Genomic DNA, 18,059 nt, shown 5'->3' with positions numbered 1-18,059 from the left:
TATAATTTCTGTGGATGAAAACAATATTCAATACATAACAACTTGATAAGCTCCTAGTTTACTTTTACTATAAATATCCTTGGCCCTGAGGAAAACTAAGAACTAATTAATAGAACTGTATTTTAAAAGTTAATGTAGGTCTTAATGTTTTCTAGCCTGGAAGTGGAAAGCAACATAAAAATCCAATACCTTATCAACTACTGCCCTAAACTACAGTTGATTATAACCATGGGAATTAACTTGGCAAACTGTCATTCTAAGTTAATTTTTCTATTCTTTGTCAAATTTTGTGAGTCAAATTACCATTCAAAAACAAGCCTAACTTATTTCCTTGAGATAAACTATTTTGACACTACCTTTTGTGTTTCCATAGCATTTCATGCTGATCAATAACCTAGAAGATATTAAATTTTAGTAAGCTAAGTTGTATACCTGAATATTTATCCTGATAGATTAGAAACTTTATGATGAAATAGAGAATAATTTCAGATTATAGAAGACCTTTAGAATTCTGTAATGGCTTTTTATACCATGTTTGGTAGAGAATATTCAGAAATTTGAAATTAAGGAAAGAGAAATTACATTATCAAAAGAATGTTTAAGTAGCATTACTTCGGTGTAGATATACAAAATAGACTGAGAAAGAAAAATAGTAGTTGGGGAAACAAAGTACCAGGAAATGAAGACCTAGATTATGGGACAGATGTGAAAGAATTTTAGAGAAAACATTTGAAAAGAGTTACTGATTCAAGGAAGAAGAAAAAAATTGAGACAAAGTTATGAACAGGATGACTGGAAGAGTTTCCATAAAAAGATGGGAGAGGCCTATAGAAAAGAAGATGACTTTGTCAGGAAAACATTGAAAGATTAGATAAAGGTCAAGAAACAAGAACCGATGATCATGACACAGCACAGTGCACCTGGGAATGTGAAAGAACTTTTTGAAAAGATTAGCCAATATCATTCAGATAGATGTCTGAAAAGAGAGAGGACTTTGTGAGGTAAAGATGCTTTGGTGTCAGAAAAGGGGGACTGACTGAAGAAACAGATGAAAGGGTTGTCTTTAAAAGGAGTGACAGAATATTTATAGGTTTTGGAGGGAAAAGGAGAGTATTCATAATTCCACACATTCAGTTAGAAACAATGGTAGTGAATTGAAGATTTTATCATATCAGATTTAAGAAGGAAAACTGAAGAAGTTAAGAAGAAGGTGAACATAAACTATGTGTCTTATCTTGGGAAAATCATATTATAATAGAAACTACCTATTAGCATTTTCTATCCAAAAATAAGAAATCTGAGCAAATAATGCTACTTTGTAAATATATTTTAGCATTATCATAATATAGCCTTCAAATGGGATTACTTCATTGTTAAATGGTACATGGTGAAATTATCTAAATTTTAATAAATTATAAACAGAAAGAAATCTAAAGCCATTACCCATAAAAGTGTGGAATTTGGTCAGGTGCGGTGGCTCATGCTTGTAATCCTAGCACTCTGGCAGACCGAGGTGGGTGGATCACCTTAGGTCAGGAGCTCAAGGCCAGCCTAACCAATATGGTGAAATCCAGTCTCTACTAAAAATCAAAAAGCAAATCAGCTGGGTGTGGTGGCACATGCCTGTAATCTCAGCTACACTGGAGGCTGAGGCAGGAGACTCGCTTGAACCCGGGAGGCGAAGTTTGCAGTGAGTTGAGATTGCGCCACTGCACTGCAGTCTGGGCAATAGAGCGAGACTCCATCTCAAAAAAAAAAATGATTTTTGTAGTGTTAATATTATGTTCTTAATAAATTACTCTGATGCTCCTCTTTAATAAATTCTAGGACTCTTTGGTAAAATATTTCTAAAACATGTTTAAATTATATAGACCTTATTTGTTACACTGTTCCTCCAAAATCAAACCTAGATTTCAAATCTGGGAAAATGTCATGAAATTGATACTAACTCTTACAAATAGATGTAGAGTCTTCGTCTATGAAAAGTTAAAGCCAACAAATGAAATAAACTAAATTATTAAAAAATAAGCTATATAAGGAGGTTGAATTGAACAAAATCTTCCATAAACAAATCAGGGTTGAAGTTATTTAGCTCATCAAAATGGAGACAGAATTGCATGTCCACAGATTTCTTGTCCAGCCAATCACAGAGGAAGAATCTGAAAAATAATTCCCTAACAGCATATATACTAGGAATGTATTGGTGCAAAGAGAAAAATTGAAAACTAGAAAAAGAAAAGAGAAGAAAAAATAAGGAAAGAAAAGAGAGGAAGAAAGAAAGGAAAAGAGAGTTTAAAAAAGGAAAAGAAAAGAAATGGAAAGCAGATACAGTATGGCATTTGCTATTCATAACCAATGCCATGAATCAACAGAGCAGGTCAAGGAGCAACTGCAATTGCACACATGCCAACTCCCGTCTAAGCTCCAAATAATTTATCTCATACTGTGATAATCACCAAATTTGTACATTTGAAATTGCTGTTAATAAAATGAAAATGCATTTAACAGTACTACTATTAATACATTATATTAGCATATTATCATTTCATAATTTTTAGTTAAAGAATACTAAAAGGAAAGGAAATTTTGACCTAAATTATTAATCTTTTTGTATTTATAATTGAAAGTTATTTGTCAAAAAAATGTATTCCCTTTAGCAGCAACTAAAGTATTTTATGTAACAGGAAAAGATACAGTATAGTTTACTTAGTTAAGAGTATTACAAAAGATTACTTCAATAGTTCCGTGCATAGTTACTTCCATACTTGGAGAAATAGCTTAAGACAAAAGTCATTACCTAAAATTCGCCAGGGAATCTTTGATGTTTGTTAACAATGGGGAAAGTTAATCACAAAAAGGCTGGGTGAAAAATAAAAGTAGAATACAAAACTAATTTTTTAAAAAAGGAAAATGAATCTAGGGCAATTTAAAGTATTACTTTATTCTCTATGTTGTCTGCTAACTTCCAGAAAATAAAAACTACAGGCCATAACAAAAGAGACTGGTAAACTTATTTATTTAATCCTTTGGGAGAATGTAGGGGGAAAATAGTAGAGTAAGGAAAGATATGCAGAATTAAAGCAGCTATATTAACTGGATATCCTGAAATTTAGTATGAGTCAGTATTACTTCCTTTTCTTTTTAGATAAAATTATAATTTGGGGTCTAATAACAGACCTTCCAAATACCTGCAACATAATTCCATAATTATAATTAAAGATCTTAACATCTCTCACCAATAACAATAACTACGCAAAAGAGATAAAAGATTTCAACAGAGTTACTAACCAACTTGACTGTAATGATACAGAACACAAGAGCAGACAATGACTAATACACACTGCACGTGCACATGGTGTTTATCAGGAGGCATAGGCTAGAATGGGCTGCTTAAAAAAAGTCTCAATACACATAAAAGAATTGATGTCAGTGAGTATATTCTCTGACAAAAATGGAATTAAGTTAGAAAGCAATCATATTCAGGTACCCAGAGAAACTCTAAATACCTTTCTAAAGAATCCATGGGCCAAAGAAGAAATCACAAGATAAGTTATGAAATATTTCAACTGAAAGATGAATATATAATATATCAAAATTTGTGCACTGAAGTTAAAGCAATACTTACAGGGAAATTTACAACTGTAAATGTTCATATTAAAAAAGAAGAAAGTTCTAAAACCAATTATCTGAGTCCTACTTTCAGCAATTACAAAGAGATCAAATCAAATGCAAAGTAAGTAGAAAGGAAATAATAAACACAGCTAAAAATCAATAAAAAGGAAAATAAACATACAGAGAAAATTAATGAGATAAAAGCTGGTGCTTTGAAAATATCAATAAAATAGAAAAGGCTTTAGCTTGAGTGATCAAGAAAATAAACAGAAAATTCACGATGTAATAATAACAGGAATGAAAGATGGAACATTACTACTACAGCCTGACATTAAAAGGAAAAGGGAGTACTACGAATACTTTTTGTTCTAGTAATTCACAACTCATCTAACATCTAGAAATCAATTGGTATAATTCACCAAATAAGAGGAGGTAGCCCACACAACTGTTTAAATATCTACCAATCTACCTCCCTTTGTGTCCATATACTCTGCCTTCTCTTCTGATACTAAGAACAAGGGATCAACAAATTATGACCTGTAGGCCAATCTGACCCATCTATTTTACAAATAAAGTTTTGTTAGAACACATCCATACTTGTTCAGTTATATATTGTCTGTGGCTGCTTTATCATAGAACATATAAGAGCAGAGTTGAATGGAGTAACGGAAACTATATGGCCCACAAACCTCAAATGTCTACTCACAGGAGTTTGCTTACCTTTGGGACAAACGCATTTTGCTCCTAGCAAAGGGCAATAGCTCCATTTCCTGGATCTAATCCCCTCTTCCTTTCTCAAGTCACTGCTCCTGCACTTTGTCCATCTCGCAATGTTTCCTTCACTACTGGTTGTTCTTCATAAAAAATAAACTAAACATACTATGAATTCATCTACCTTTAAAAAATGAAAAACACTCTCTTGACTTTTATTCTTACCCTAGCTATTTTCTTATTCTTTTTCTTTTTACAGCTAACAACCTCCAATGAGTTATTTATACTAAATATCTCCAATCCCCCCTCATCTTCTTTCCTGAAGCCAGTCCAATCAGGCTTTCTTCGCACCTCAAAGAAACTGTCCATGGACGCCAGTGACCTCCCCAGCTTCTTTAACCTAATGGTAACCTTTAGCTCTAAAAGTCATTGATCCATGAACAGTTGGTTGATCACTTTCTTGACCTAGAAATACTTTCTCCACTTGACTTTTAGGAAACCCCGTCATACTGGTTGTTCTTCATTTTCTCAGTCCCTCTTAGAAGTAGATATCTCTACCTACACTCATTCCCCTGTGGTTCCAACCAGGTATTGAAAACCATCTATATTTTGACAAAGTTTACATTCCTACTCCAGTTCTGAAACGTCCAATTAAACCGAGACTTGCATATCCAACTGCCTATCTGATATCTCCACCTAAGTGACACTGGAACCTTAACATATCTAAAGCAAAGCTCCTGGCCTGCCCATCTTCTCAAACCCACTGTATTTACTTGCACCTTTGCCCATCTCGGCTAATGTCAATTTCATCTTTCTAGTTTTTCATCCAAAATAATCTTGAAGTCAACCCTGATTCTACTTTCTTTAATCTCACATTCAACATACCTACAAATATCTCTTATCTCAACCTTCACTACCATCCATCATCTAATTTTTTTGGGGGGGGACGGGGGATGGAGTCTCACTCTGTTGCCCAGGCTGGAGTGCAGTGGTGCAATCTCAGCTCACTGCAACTTCTGCGTCCCAGGTTCAAGCAATTCTCAGTCCTCAGACTCCTGAGTAGCTGGGGTTATAGGCGTCCGCTACCACATCAGGCTGATTTTTTGTATTTTTGGTAGAGATGGGGTTTCGCCATGTTGGCCAGACTGGTCTCCAATTTCTGACCTCAGGTGATTCGACCACCTCTGCCTCCCAAAGTGCTGGGATTACAGGGGTGAGCCACTGGTCTCGGCCCCATCATCAAATATTTATCAGTACCTGCACTACTACTCACTAGCCCAAACCATGATTATTTACCTGAATTATTCCAATTGTCTCCTAACTGCTTTCCTTGCTTCTGCCCTTGCCCCAGGTCATTCTGTTCTCAACAAAGTAGGCAAAGAGATCTGGTTAAAATTTAAGTCAGATCATGTGTAAAAGCCTTTAGCAACTTTGTATTTCATGCTGAATAAAAACTACAATCGGTGTGGTGGCTCATGCCACCGGTGCAGAGTGAGCCGAGATTGCACCATTGCACTCCAGCCTGGGAAACAGAGCGAGACTCCGTCAAAAAACAAAAACAGAAACAAAAAACAAAAAGCTCAAAATCATCAGGATGTCTTAGCAGATGCTACGTAGTCCACGCCTCATCGCTGTTATCTTTCTGACCTCCTTTCACACTACTCTCCCTTTGACTTGCTCTGCTCCAGCCACACTGGCCTCCTTGTCTCCGCAATGCCCAAGCATGCTCCTGCCTCAGGAATGCGGCCCAGATGATCACTGTCTGGCCCACTCTGTCCTAGAAATGACTAATTTCTTCACCTCCTCATGTCTCTATCCGGTATCACCCTCTCACTGAGGCCTTTCTAACAAGCAGTTTGCTACCTCCAAACTTGCTATCTTACATCACTATCTTACATATGATATATTACATTTATTTGGTGTCTGTTTCTTCCCAATAACATATATACTCATTGAAGCTAAGACGTGTTTTAATGAATTTTATTAACTATTTATTAGCCACCTTTTTTGTTAACAACATCCCCATCTTCTTGAATAGTACCTAGCACATAGCACAAAACAAATATTTGCTGAAGGAATCAAAATATGTAGAAGTGCTTTGCAAACTGTAAAGCAATATAAAAATGTAGCTCATTATTAACTTCTGAATGTTAATATAGGCTTTCACTCATTTTCTTAATACTCTCTGGAGCTTCTTGGGTATTTATATCATCCCCGCTGATATTTCAGCAGAGTTGTTTTTAAAGAAGTTAAGTCTGTTGTCCAACCTGTCACAGCTAGTAAATTCAGAACTGGCTTTCAAACCCAGGTTAACTCTAGAGACGGACTTTCAGTCTCTGAACGCTTCTCCACATAACATGTCTCCTGGATATTAAGTCACAGCTCAGGGACCTGGTTTCAGAAGTCCTGCAATGAATGCAGATGAAAAATTCTTACAGGATATGTCAGAAATTGGGATGTCTCCAAAGTGTTCTTGGAAGCCTGACATTTATATCACTGCATGAACATAAGAAACTTCTAATAACAACAACAAAAATTATTTGAGAGAAATATATATTTTTGACAAGTCTAAGAATTTAAATTCAGGTTTTTTGGTTATTTTCCCAGTAAATGTAATATATATAATACATAGTTTTTATCCATGATGAAATTTCCTACATTTTTGGTTATAGATTTGGTCTGTGTGATCTCTGTTAGGTGTAAAAATACGAATTCTTCTTCAGATTACATTGCCATTTTCATGGTTTCTTTCCTAGTTTCCCACTCTTTAAAATCTGTATTTCATTTAATTCCTCCGATAAGTCAGGAGAGAGATTTGCACAAGGCCTGTTTGATGGAAGAAAATTTAAATGAAGCAACTACGTACTCACTGAGGAGGTCAGACATATCACAGTCTTACCTGTGTGAGTTCCAGGTGATATTCAGAAAAACACACAGATACACAGTAATAAAGAATTTTGAAACACTCCAATCAATCAAAATTTGTTGACACAATGTACATATTTTGAAGTTTATTCAGTTTATCCATAGGAAGGGCTCTTGCTTATTTCCTTAAGCAAAGGCTTTCTAGCCATTATACAGACACGATTTTCAAAAGACTGGTGGCATTTCTATGTCACAAAGCATTAAAAATAAACTGGAGAGCAATGGCCCTCAAGGGACAGCCAACCAGCCCTGATATAGCACAAAATAACCAATGGTTGAGAAAATGATGGCTATATAATTTTTCATAATTTTTTAAAAAAACAAATTATATTACTATTTCCTAAGAGTATGTGATAATACATACTATTTTTCAGGAAGGTTTCCTTCAAAATAGTTATTCATTTTTAAGTTTGGCACTACTGAAGGTTTTAGACATAGTTATCTGTGAAAATCACTTCTAAATAATTATTTCATGACAGAAAAATAGATTAACTGCTTATAATACTCCAAGGACATGAAAAGAGAAACTTAGCTTAATTATAGAGTGCATAAACATCGAGAAAATCCAGTTCAATATCAAGTTTTCAAGAAAGTCTTTAAACAGTGAAATTGGTTGCTAACAATTCTAAAACTTATTGTTTCAAAGTATTTGATTATATGGTAAGTTAGATAAAGATATAATCTGTTCCTGATGTGACAAAAAAGCATGGAACACCTTACCCAGGGGCACTCTGGCAGCACTTGCATCCGGGTTGATCCAAAAGGAAAGCCAGGAGAGAACCACGATGAGCAGGGTTGGGGCATAGACCCCCATCATGTAAAAGCCGACCTGCCTCCTCAGAGTGAAGATGACTTCCACACATGTGTAGTAGCCTTTCAGAAGCAAACACATTCAAGGCATGAGGTTTTCACCCACACAGAATCGCAAACATCAATGACAGACCTGGAAATGGTAAGTCACTTCTATTTGAGGCAATTTCATAGAGTAAACCCCTCAAAAAAAAGTTTTTCTTTGCAGATATATAATTTATGTGATCTAAAAGGGCGACATTATGTAACTAGTTTCAGCTGACCTTTTGCAACTTCATTATGACATTGAGAAATAGATCCCACATGCTGCTCCACTGTGTCAGTGTCTAGCCTTTTAGGTCATTGTTCAGAGAACTGGCAATAGAGTTGAACTTTTCCTTACCCGTGGGTCCTCTCAGGGCAATGATCTAAAGGAGTCATACAGGCAGTAGTAAATCAAAGTAGAACAAGTCTTAAAAAAAAAAAAAAAAAAAAAACACTCCGGGACTACACCTTATCGGTATAATTTTTCAGCCACATGTACCACTTCTTATGTAGGATGGATGGCAGTCTACACTGACTCTCATGTATAGATAAACCTTAAAAATTAAGAAAGTATTGGAAGTGAACATTAGCAAGTATAAGAAATCAGTGTTTTCAATCCATATACATGAAAGATGTATATGCTGCAAACATTGGATATGCCTCTCAAAACTTTACCCACCTCTACTTCGGGCTCTCAAAGGTACTCCAATTGAAGGAAAGAACTTTCATTTTCAAATGCCAAGGCAGAAATTGTTTTACAACCTAATTCTCGAGTGGCCATGACATCAACTAGTCCCCCAAATTAATCACCAATTATAGGCAGCCTCACAATAGCCTTTGCTGCCTTGAGAAAGGAAATAGTAACATGAATATGCTCACAGTACTGCATTCAAATAGAAAAGGTATTTCCAGATGTTCGAGATTATTTCTTAAACGTGTGGTCTTTTCAGTTAGCTATTTAAATATAATATGTAATGCTGAAAGTGCTTAATTTAGATAAGAATGTCATTTGCCATTTTACAAATGTAAGATTACGCATAAATAGCAAAATAAAATATCTATAATCGTTTTCTGTTTAAACTATATAATTTTTAAAATGGTGAAACAAATTAATGAACAATAAATAAATGAAACAATTATGGGGGAAATAATAATGTTACTTTTTCCTATTTTATAGTTTAAAAATAATATTTACCCGGCCTTCCTAATTGGGAAGAATATACATATATCTGACACAAGAATAATCCACATATTTATTCATTAATAGCACCTACAGCAGTACTTGCACAGAATAGGACCTTAATAAATGTGGAATAAAAGAATGGTTATTTATATCCTCAACAAATAGATTAGAAATCTTTTCTTTTCCCAGTGTGATTTAGAATCATTGCCACCTCTGAGAGGTTACACAGACAGTACAGCTAATATGTAACAAAAATTGTTGCTTTTGACTGAAGTAAATTCTATTTATGCCAAATGCTTCCATATTATATTAAAGACAAGAAATGCAAGTGTTTCTTTTTTACAGTTGAATTTCATTAAAATTAGGCAATATATCAAGTCATTCACAGATTTTAAAAGGATGTAAAAAACATAACAATGAAAAATCTCTCTTCTTTTGCTTTTCCCACTATTTGCCTCAACTCCCTGCCTGGACAAATAAGAACATATGTTTCTAACTAACAATCATGTGCAATATTTCAAAAATAGAATCTTTCATAAGTACAATTGCTACAATTAAGAAGGCTCAAAGTATTTCCTAAAACTGATTCTGAAGTACATCACTTTGTAATAGCATCATGAAGTCAAATTAGTTTTCTGTTCACCTAGTGCATATGAAACGTTTCTCAACAAATTATATATTTTTAGGTAGTCTCAGTTGTCACAAATATTATAACGATTTACTACAAAGCAGCACAGCTTAAAATAAAATTTTTCATTCCATCCTAGTATGTTTAAATGATAGCCCATTAACATGAGTCCTGCGATTTGAAGCAAGTTTCCATCATGTCCCTTTTATGAAGGCACCCACCAGGGGAGCTTCACAAGACTTGGATGCATTTAGCAGTAAAATACATGCTTGGATATTATAGTGATTTGCTCATAAAATTTTATGAGAAACATTTCTTGATCTTTTTTTGATCTTTTCCTAGTATTGTTACATTTATGAGAGGCAGGTGGGCAGCTAATTGATATAAATGTTCACTGGGCAAATTCAATTTACTTTCTATTTCCTGTGAAGTTTTATTCCATTATTCACTCAGGCTTCCAATTTGAGTATTTTTGTATACTTGCTTTCCCACATATTTCTCCACTTTTGTTATTTTTATAATCATAAAAAGCATAATTTTAATAAAGTTGAAACTGCATTATTATTTCCATACAAATTAAATACTGGCCATCATTTTTATGTAATGCTCATATATATATTTATACTTTCCCATTTTTCTACACTGTTAACTATTGCATGTATTTTCAATGTCTGTTTCTCTAAACAGATTTCTAATTATCCAAACGTTAACATATATTTTACTTACATTCATATGATAATTCATAAAAGTACTGATCAAGTCCCTGAAACATACTAAGTGCCAAAAAATATTGTTAGGCATAAGTCGTTTTGTTGTTATTTTCTGTGGCTAATTAGATTTCAGTGAATTATTTATGACTCAAAAAATTCCACAAAAGAACTTATAACTCGTGAGTAAGCCCCCAAATTCTGTCTACCACAGCAAACCTTCTAATTTTATTCTAAGAACTAAAATGAATTATATTTTACTTTTTTACTTGTTTACCACATTGAAATATGGCTCACTAAAGGGCAGGGACCTTTCTTTTATTCACTACTGAGTCCCCAAATGGAGACTTTTTTTTTAAAGTACAGCTTAAAAATGAAAAAAAATGAACACTCCTAGGACTTTCAACGCTATTATATAATCATATGCTATTACACAAAATTACAAATAAAATCACTAGTGTCATTTTCATCTCTAAGAAATTTAAAACTCTGATAGGGTCTCCTTCAAATTTCTCACAACAATTTAGACACTGCTCTTTTTGAAATATCACGCATACAATCTGGATGTGGGTAACAATCTTCAAAGTATAATAGGAATCCACAGGAATTAATCGTGTAACAGTATCAGACTCCCTCTCCCACACAATCACTGTAACTGTATGACCTTGGGCAAGTGTCTGTTTCATTAGCCTAATGTGTACAATGAGGATAATAAAAGTACTTAATTCATGGAATTGTTGGGATGATTAAGTTAAATAATTACTGCAACGAACTAAAAACAATGCCTAGGATATAGCAAGAGATCAAAAACCTATCTACTAAACACGCGTTCTTATACGACAGTCTCAAAAATCTCTAACAACTATAGTCTTCTTAATTTGAAGTACAAAAGGGAGATGGAATACTACTCTTGGTCCCATGGCTGACAGTAATTTGCCTGGTGACATTTGATAAGTAATAAGTCACCAGTAATAACTAATTTAATAAGTAGTTTATTCACTCTGCTCTTCAGTTATTTTATGTGCTAAATAAAGGAGCTGGCTCAGAATTATCAATTAGATCACTTTCATATCTAACTATCTATGACTTCTTCATTGAATACTTTGATGGTCAAATTTTTAATAGCTCTCCATTTTTTAATTTTAAAAACCTCAATAATTATTTAGCAATATATTTGACTATTATCTCTGTTTTCCTGATGTACTATAAGCTTTAAGAAGAAGGAATGTTTACATATTAAAGTTATATCATTTGCTAACGTATCTTGAAGTCAACAACAAATGTTTAACTGTATCCTCAAGCGGCCTAGTATTGTCTTTATCACAACACTGTAAATACGTAAATGTTCTCTCCACCTGTTAATGTCAACAGGAATGTTTTAAATTATATGTGGTCTTGATGATGTCATGAGGACAGCATTCTAGCTCATTCTATCAGCACTCTAGAAACATCTAATCTCTCTCAGTTTTACACAGTTATACTATATACATTTTACTATTTCAAGTCAACATGCATTTTACAATAAAGCTTTAATTATGTCTATTTCTGAATGTTTTTGTTATGATTTACTTCCAAAAGCAGAATTAGAATTGTGCAATAATTTACATGTTGAAATGATTATTACTCATGTAATAATCAAAATTGAATAATCTTCTTTATATTGCTAAGTGAAATAACACTATATTCAATATCTAAAACCCTCGCTAACTTAGAACTACCAGCAGATAATAAAAGGTTGAATACTAATCACATTATGACAGTATGGAGTAGTGAGTACTGTACTTTCTGCAAAAACTCACATAATTTAAAGAATGAGATTAATTTGTTTTCCTTTTCATAATTGGCTGTTCTGTGACCTAGGTCAAGAAGACTGTACAGGGAATATTTACTGATGTCCAACTATTTCACACTCTTACTGCTTCCTGCATAGCATAAAGATAAATGGTTTTTAAAATTAAAAATTATTTTAGATGGTCAACCACCATCTAAAAACTACCCAAAAACAATGAGTGAACATATATAGATTATATTGTTTAGATCTAAAATGTTCAGCCCCAAATGGAATCCTGCCAGAAGGAGAATTTCTTGACAACGTCTGAAAACTACTACCTGAAAGAGTTTTCATTACTAACATAAACAATTAAAAACCTCTCGCTACGAAAATTACATAAAGAAAAATCAAGCATGTCTATCTAATAATTAAAAGTTCAAAAAACTTTAGTGAATACAATTCTGTGAAAGACTTAAACATATGAATGTAAAGATAAACTACTTGCTAATTTAATTTTAAGTTTTGGCCCCTTCTTTTCCACTCTCCCCTTGGCTATGTATTAATTAAAATGTATCTTTGAAATAGAACTTAGTTTTATTTAAAGAATATTACTTACCAGTGCCTTTATAGTATTTTGTACAGTTACCATATTCAATATCTTCCTTTTTGATATCAAATTGAGGCAAGGCAATTTTTTCCAATTGCACAGGATCTCCTGACTGCCAGATAAATCTTAAATCATCAGTTGTGTAACCAACTATAAACAAAAGTAAATAAATATGTTAGTTTAAAATATAATTAATAACGTTTTAAAAATATTTTAGTAATCCAAATTTTAAACATAGCAAAGGAAAGAAAATAAGACCTTCTTATATGAAATTGTCGTTTAAAATGTAAAGAGGTAAAATCCATGGCACTAATGGAAATACTAGTACAAGCGTTAAAGATATTCATCTTAAAGAAAGAACAAGTTTAAATAATAAGCATATTGCACAGAGTTAAAATCCTAGGACATCATATACAATAACTTATTTCTCTATGTCAGAATTATTTTTTAATGGTCATCAATAAAAAGGTAATAAATAAGTGATGCAAGCTTTCTGAATGTATACATTTACGGTTATGTAATACGCTCCCTGAAACTTTTTTTTTTTTTTTTTTTTTTTGAGACGGAGTCTTGCTCTATCACCCAGGCTGGAGTGCAGTGGCGCGATCTCAGCTCACTGCAAGCTCCGCCTCCCGGGTTTACGCCATTCTCCTGCCTCAGCCTCCCGAGTAGCTGGGACTACAGGCGCCCGCCACCTCGCCCGGCTAGTTTTTTGTATTTTTAGTAGAGACGGGGTTTCACCGTGTTAGCCAGGATGGTCTCGATCTCCTGACCTCGTGATCCGCCCGCCTCGGCCTCCCAAAGTGCTGGAATTATCGGCGTGAGCCACCGCGCCCAGCCCCGCTCCCTGGAATTTTTAAAAGAAATGTAATCATGGAAACATCTAAATTTTTTAAAAAATCGTCCGGGCGCGGCGGCTCACACCTGTAATCCCAGCACTTTGGGAGGCCAAGGCGGGTGGATCACGAGGTCAGGAGTTTGAGACTAGCCTGACTAAGATGGTGAAACCCCATCTCTACTAAAAATACACACACACACATACACACACACACAAAATTAACCAGGAGCGGTGGTGGGCGCATGTAATCCCAGCTACTCGGGAGGCTGAGGCAGGAGAATCACTTGAACCCACGACGTGGGTGTTGCAGTGAGCCGAGATGGCACCACTGCACTCTAACCTGGGTGACAGAGCAAGACTCTGTCTCAAAAATAGTAAAAATGATAATAATAATAATAATCACTGCAAAATTCCCTAAAGGAGTTGCATCACCATAGAAGGCTAATACAATAATCCCTCAAAGGGATATAATTACAGCATCATTTCAGCATCCTGAAGCACACGCATTTTGGGCTTAGGTATGTGGCTACAATTTAAAGAATTTTACAGCATACACTAGTCTACTATCAAACTCTAAAGTGCATGTATTTTTGAAAGTAATACTTCAGTGCATCCAGTAATGGTATCAAAACGTAAATGCACTGTTGGAAGTTTTATACAAGTACATCTTGACATGCAGGCACTCATATACAATACATACATAAACATAGACATGTGCAAACATATAAACACATACACTTACATGCGCAAAATCTCATTTTATAGTTAGAAAAAGTACTGCTCAAATTTAGGACCCATTTCAGTACATTATTTAAAAAACAACCACAAAGTAACTTTAGACATATAACCTAGAACATATATGCAACATATTTTGCCCGGTAATTATTCTTTACTCTCTGAAGAAATAGACAATCTTATTATAAGATGATCTGTGTATTCAGGTTAAACATTCCTTGCATTTGTGTTAATTTTTCGAGGCTTATGTCTTACTTTTATTTTCAAAAGATAAGCATCATGGGAAATTAATTAGTACGTTGTATAAATAATAATTTCAATTAATACACCTAGTATACCTTTTAATAACTGAAAAAATATATGATCAAATAAACATAAAAAATACAATTTTGTAAAAAACATTTTTACATTTTTTTACGTTCATAGAAAATGAATGCTTAGTTAGATTTACAGAATATTTTTCAATGTTTTCCAAATTTTCTGTTAAGAAAATCTGGTTTTAACATCAGAAATGCTATTGAAAATAGGACGTGATTTTCTCTTTTACATTGTCTATATTACTAACTCAAATAATAATGGCAATTGGAATGTTAGAAATATACACCTACATCAATGAACTGAAATAAGACTAGAACAAAAATGATTTATCTTAATACAGCTTAATATAGTATTAATAAAAGAGTAACTATAATTTCCCTAAATATTTTAATGACTATTTATAATCAAAGCACTAGTTTTACCAGTTATCTAAGATGTCAGTAGAATGTATTACCCAGACATATTAAACACTTTATTTTCATAATCAATTATGTTCTCATTTACATACAGCTCTCCAGTTGCATCTTGCAACGTTGTGTATCCATGGGAAACAAGGTCAAGTCCAAAGGGCATGAAAGAGTAATAGATAACCTGAAAGCAGAAATGGGTCTTAGAAATAATTTAATATACTCTGTCATCCATTGATTTTAGAAGGAAAATATAAATGCACAAATATTAAATATGAAAGAGTACCTCATGCTGACAAGGACATCTCCGTCACGAAAAATAAAGAGGAGGATATTTTCCTGGGTTACATCATGAAAATTGGCACTTTTTTCATTTGCAAAAAATAAATCAGGTTTCCATAAACACTTGTACATCGTTGGATCCACTGTCAGTGCATCTGAACCCCTAAAATCACTGGGGAGCTTCAGCCTGGGGTCATTCCATTTTTGTCTCAGGAAGATGTTAACTCTATAGTCCTGAAGAAAAAATACATGTGTGCACATGTGTATGTTTGTTGCTTTTTTTAGAACTTATTCAGTCCCAATACAAAAGGAGTTACAATGATTAGTGGCACAAATATTTTTGTTCTTCAACCAGGATCACAACTGCATCACTAAAGGAGAGCTCCATTAGCAGTAATAAAGACACTTGTCTCTATGTAATTCCTCTCTGCAGACATTCTGTAGCACTTGCTAGCTCAAACATCAGAATATAACCTTATTGATAATTCCTTTACCTCTATATAAACACAAATTACAGTTGATTAGATGGTAGTACCATAAAAGCATGAGAATCACTAAATATTACTATCATTCTTCCTCAAAATTTTTTGTCCAAGTATACACATATCTTAAAATTAAAATTCATAATGAAATTTAGATTATTACTTAATATCTGATGATCATTGTGACACCTACAAAAATTAATTCAATAATGTCCAAGACTAAAACCTTCACTCATGGAGTGAAGGCTTTCAACAGATACAATGTGGCAAAAGTTTTTATCCATTGCAGGAAGACATGCATGGCCCTCTACTTTAGAGGAAACACACATTAGTTTCAAGCATTTTCTAATAAAATGTGAATTATACTACCTTAGCCAAAGCATGTGGCTGATAGCCACTTAACATCATTTTGAACACCCAATAGAATTCATTTCAAATTATCTGCTAAAACACTTCCTTGAAATATACACACTGCAAATTATTCTATTACATTCTGTATTAGTCTGTTCTTATGCTACCAATAAAGACATACCTAAGACTGGGTAATTTATAAAGGAAAGGGGCTTAATTGACTCACAGTTCACATGGCATGTGAGGCCTCACAATCATGGCAGAAGGTGAAGGAGGAGCAAAGGCATGATTTACATGGTGGCAGGCAAGACAGCATGTACAGGGGACCTCTCCTTTGTAAAACCATGAGATCTCATTAGGCTTATTCATTATCACAAGAACAAAAGGGAAGAGACCTGCCCTCATGATTCAGTTATCTCCCACCAGGTCCCTCCCACAACATGTGAGAATTGTGGGAGCTACAGTTCAAGATGCCATTTGGGTGGGGACACAGCCTAAACATATCACCGCCTTTAGGTGCTGTGTTTTATCAAGGTAAATCACCAAAATCCTATAACTTTTAATTGCTATATTTAAAATATGCATTCATAATATGATAAAATATTATGTCCTTAATGTGATATTAAGGTTCAGTATAAGAAATAACCAGATGAAACTGTGTATGTCTATTTTACATACTTGTTGTTAAAGCTGTGACCCTTTATTGTGATCAATGACCCTGATATGAAAGTACACAGGATGAATTCCTTATTTAATTTTTAAGTTGTTGGAAATATATCACTATCATACCATTATATAGGTATTTACCATGTGCTAAGTATACTTAATGTTAAGTGCTTTACAAAAATCACATTTAATCCTCAGAGTTTACACTATCAAAATGCTCTCCTGATGCTTTTATATGCTTCATATGACTGGAAAATAAGACTTAATTGTGTTTTTCTTTTAGTCTTGTAGCTGGGAAGCTAAACATTAACTCTACTACCAATTGCATTAACAATTTCTCTCTCATATCCTGGTGCAATTATCATTGTATGTCTCTTACACGTTTAGTTCTTTCTCAATTACTTCATTGTATTTTTTGTTATCATATACCTCAACTATTTCTGAAACAGGGATGGATAGAAAATAAATAACAGTTGAGATATTGCCTTATTCTTGACAAGAGTATTTCAGTATTATTTGGATATAGCTGCCAAGAAACATTGCCAATGTTGCTTCCAGAGTTAGAATGCTTTATTTCAGTCTAATATTAGTTTATCTCCTTTTAATAGAATATTACATATATGTATAGGGATATAAGAGTGTTAAAACTTTATAGGTATTCTTTATTTACTTTAGTTTTATATTTTTATTTTTTGAGACAGGGTCTTGTTCTGTTGCCCAGGTTGAAGTGCAGTGAAACTATCACAGCTCACCACAGTCTCAACCTCCAGGGCTCATGCGATCCTCCCTCAGCCTTGGGTAATTTTTTTTAAAAATTATATAGAGATGATATCACATTATGTTGGCCAGGCTGGTCTCAAAAACCTGGGCTCAAGCAAACTCCCCTCCTTGGTCTCACAAAGTACTAGGATTATAGACATGAGCCACCATACTTGGCCACTCATTGGTATTCTTTATCCAGACTAAAACAAATATCTTTTGGAATGTATGCTGGTTGGCCTC

General features: G+C 34.0%; 1 protein-coding gene across 4 annotated transcripts in view; it reads right to left on the bottom strand.

Annotated features, from left to right (window-relative positions):
* GLRB (glycine receptor beta) overlaps positions 1-18,059 on the bottom strand; it is a 174,095-nt gene that overhangs the window by 14,324 nt on the left and 141,712 nt on the right. For all 4 annotated transcript variants that reach the window (XM_073017688.1, XM_037993215.2, XM_008000094.3 and 1 more), the window contains 4 exons: positions 15,563-15,792; positions 15,378-15,460; positions 12,988-13,128; positions 7,969-8,121 (listed from right to left, as the gene is read on the bottom strand). In XM_073017688.1, the coding sequence (XP_072873789.1) occupies positions 7,969-8,121; positions 12,988-13,128; positions 15,378-15,460; positions 15,563-15,792 (607 nt within the window). The remainder of the gene's footprint in view (positions 1-7,968; positions 8,122-12,987; positions 13,129-15,377; positions 15,461-15,562; positions 15,793-18,059) is intronic.

Source organism: Chlorocebus sabaeus, chromosome 7 (assembly GCF_047675955.1).
Source record: "Chlorocebus sabaeus isolate Y175 chromosome 7, mChlSab1.0.hap1, whole genome shotgun sequence".
NCBI classification, from domain to species: Eukaryota; Metazoa; Chordata; class Mammalia; order Primates; family Cercopithecidae; genus Chlorocebus; species Chlorocebus sabaeus.
Note: the sequence above shows the minus strand (reverse complement) of the source record. Positions and strands in the feature narration are given on the sequence as shown.